The 2,930-nt window shown below is 51.8% G+C and overlaps 1 protein-coding gene across 5 annotated transcripts in view; it reads left to right on the top strand.

Moving 5' to 3' along the window:
• LOC113210805 (dopamine receptor 1) overlaps window positions 1–2,930 on the top strand; it is a 66,113-nt gene that overhangs the window by 58,351 nt on the left and 4,832 nt on the right. For all 5 annotated transcript variants that reach the window (XM_052268258.1, XM_052268261.1, XM_052268259.1 and 2 more), the window contains 2 exons: window positions 663–972; window positions 1,501–1,695. In XM_052268258.1, the coding sequence (XP_052124218.1) occupies window positions 663–972; window positions 1,501–1,695 (505 nt within the window). The remainder of the gene's footprint in view (window positions 1–662; window positions 973–1,500; window positions 1,696–2,930) is intronic.

Here is a 2,930-nt window from a genome sequence, read left to right as displayed (position 1 = left end):
TCTCTCTCTCTCTCTCTCTCTCTCTCTCTCTCTCTCTCTCTCTCTCCCCTGGCCCCGGGCAGCGTATTCATGATATCGAAATTATACACCGTTTCATAAAGATATTCATTACTCGCTGCCTTTTTCCTCGCGTAATTTATTTTCCTCTCACTCTCTCTCTCCCTCTCCCGCTCCCGCCCCCCGCGGCCGCTGTGTACCCCGCGCAGCTCCCCCGTCGCGCGACTGACTTTATATAAAAATAATAATAAATACTGACCACTCGCTCCCCTTGGGGGAGGCGGGGGTGCCCCACGCCGCGCACCGCGCAGCTCTCAGCAGCGCCGCGCCTTATTTTTCTTGAGTCCCGAGAGCAATATTTATTCTCCCGGCCGTCAATATGACTGGGTGGCCCTGCCTCGCCCCCGGCCGGCCTTCCGTCCGGCGGGGGAGAGTAGGGGATGAAATGAACTGGCATAGGCCAACACGTCGCCGTGCGCCGTGCAACGAACATGTACACTCGGCGAACAGGACCTTGTCACTTTGGGGTCCATCCCGCTGAGAGGGAGTGCGAGGGGGAGGGGGGTCATCCTTCGCCCGCACTGCACCTCCCCCCCCCCCTCCCATATAATTTGTAATGGGATTTCAAAACGAAAGTAATGTGTGTCATCTTTCATGCCCAACAGGAATCTTTCTGGTGATCCTGATCGTCATGTCCATCGCCGGCAACGTTCTGGTGTGCGTGGCCATCTACACGGATCGCGGGCTGCGCAGTATCGGCAACCTGTTCCTGGCCTCGCTCGCCATCGCCGACCTGTTCGTCGCCGCGCTCGTCATGTCGTTCGCCGCCTTCAACGACCTGCTCGGGTACTGGATGTTCGGGCCGCAGCTCTGCGACACGTGGATCGCCTTCGACGTCATGTGCTCCACGGCCTCCATCCTCAACCTGTGCGCCATCAGCCTGGACCGTTATATCCACATCAAGGACCCGCTCAGGTACTAAAGCCTAGTTCACTGTATATAAAAGTCGGAATTTTCCCATACCAAAACCTGTCTGAATAGTTCGTAAACATTGATGATCCAAAACACTGTTGGAAAACTAAATGTCCAGTCCTTTTGGGGAAATTTAAACTCACCATGTTACACCAGAACTAGGTTTAAGAACAACAAAAATGAAAATTCGTAAATAAATTTAGTAAAGCCAGTCAAAAGTTGACGAGACTTTGCCAAAAGATTTGCAACATCCAAATAGTTTGGAAAATTAGGTTTCCGAAATGTTTGAATTTCAAGTTTTCCAAACTGGTCTAGGTACAAATTTTCCAGTTAATTAATCAGCAATATGTATTACAACATAACTTTTTACAGTGTTGGCTGTATCTTAAAAAGACACCTTTCTGTGAGAGTGACAAAACTATTTCATGCCTTTGAATATTGATAGTATCTCGGCAAATTTACAAAAAGGGCCAACTATGTAAAACTCTTTCTTCTGAATCCGAAACCTTACAGAAATAATGTTTGCCTCAGGTACGGGCGGTGGGTGACGAGGCGCATCGCCATGGCCTCCATCGGCTGCGTGTGGATCATGGCGGGGCTCATCTCGTTCCTGCCCATCAGCCTGGGCGTGCACCGGCCCGACGAGCCGCAGCCCGTGGTGGACGGCAAGCCCACCTGCGCCGTCGAGTTTGCGCCGACCTACGCTGTCGTGTCGTCATGCATCAGGTGAGACACTGACTGTCTCCTCTCCTGCTGGGTAGTGCGCTCCGCTCGCTGTAGCGCGTATTTGCGCCGATGGCGGGCCGTTGTTTGGTTCCTCGGAAACAAACAATCCATCTTGCTTATTGTGAGAATACTTGAATACCTCGTGCGCTGGATCTGCTTGTGTAACGAACGCAAACCTCTGCTGCGAATCGCAAACGCAAACCAGTTACAGGAACAACATTGCACAGGTGGTTAAAAATGAAAAATAAAAGTATGCCAATAAGATCCAAGGGATTATGGCTAAAGATTGTAAGTGATTATGTGTCCGTGTAATGTTGTCGTTCATACGAATTGCACACCCCTCCTCGCCCGACCTAATGTATTGTTTCTTGCGCACTTTGCATATTTCGCCATTGCCATTCCTAAGGCAGCAATGTACCTAATAGTAGGCCTGTGAATTTGTCATGTCGCGCTTGATCAATATACATTGTGAAGGTTGTGAAGCCTTTGCTGGCGGCGGCTGCTACGTTCCACGCCCGACAGTGTACCCCGCACACGAGGGGGCTAGCAGCGTCCCGAAGGGGTTCGGGTGCGCGGCGCCGCCCTGCCCCCGCCTCGCGCTAGGCGCCGGAATGCAATAAGGGATCCTCAATAATCCACGCGGATAAATATCCAGCACCGCACGGCGGAGACCCGGACCAACACACACGGGGCCGACATTCATTCCCTGAGTCGTACGAGCGGGATAAAACGGATAATGGGGGAGAGGGAGAGAGAGAGAGAGAGAGAGAGAGAGAGAGAGAGAGAGAGAGAGAGAGAGAGACTAAGATGGGAGAGTGACGAGGACGAGGGGAGAGAGAGAGAGTAGGCGGGGGAGGGAAAAAAGAGAGACCGAGGCCATGTCGTCGACAGATCGCGCCGATTGTAGAGCAAAGTCACGCGTTTGCTCGGCGCTCCTTCTCGCCCGTCGCGGCTTTCTGTATCGACAGGGTAGAAAATTTATTTGCAGCAACAGGAAATTGAATGCAGTATTCTCGGTCGGTTGAGCTCACCCCTACCCTCGTGTTGTCGGCGGTCGGGTGGCGGCGCCGGGTCATGGGGACATCTTCCCCAACAAAAAGAGCAAAGCAAGCTTATGTGGGTGTATTTTGTGTGTTTATTTTTTGTATCATTATTTTTTCGCTTGCATGTAATCTAAAAACCCGCACCAGAAAGAGAGAGAGAGAGAGAGAGAGAGAGAGAGAGAGAGAGAGAGA

The sequence above is a fragment of the Frankliniella occidentalis genome, unplaced genomic scaffold, assembly GCF_000697945.3.
Source record: "Frankliniella occidentalis isolate FOCC.00 unplaced genomic scaffold, Focc_3.1 Scaffold66, whole genome shotgun sequence".
NCBI lineage: Eukaryota > Metazoa > Arthropoda > Insecta > Thysanoptera > Thripidae > Frankliniella > Frankliniella occidentalis.
This window is presented reverse-complemented; position numbering and strand designations above follow the sequence as displayed.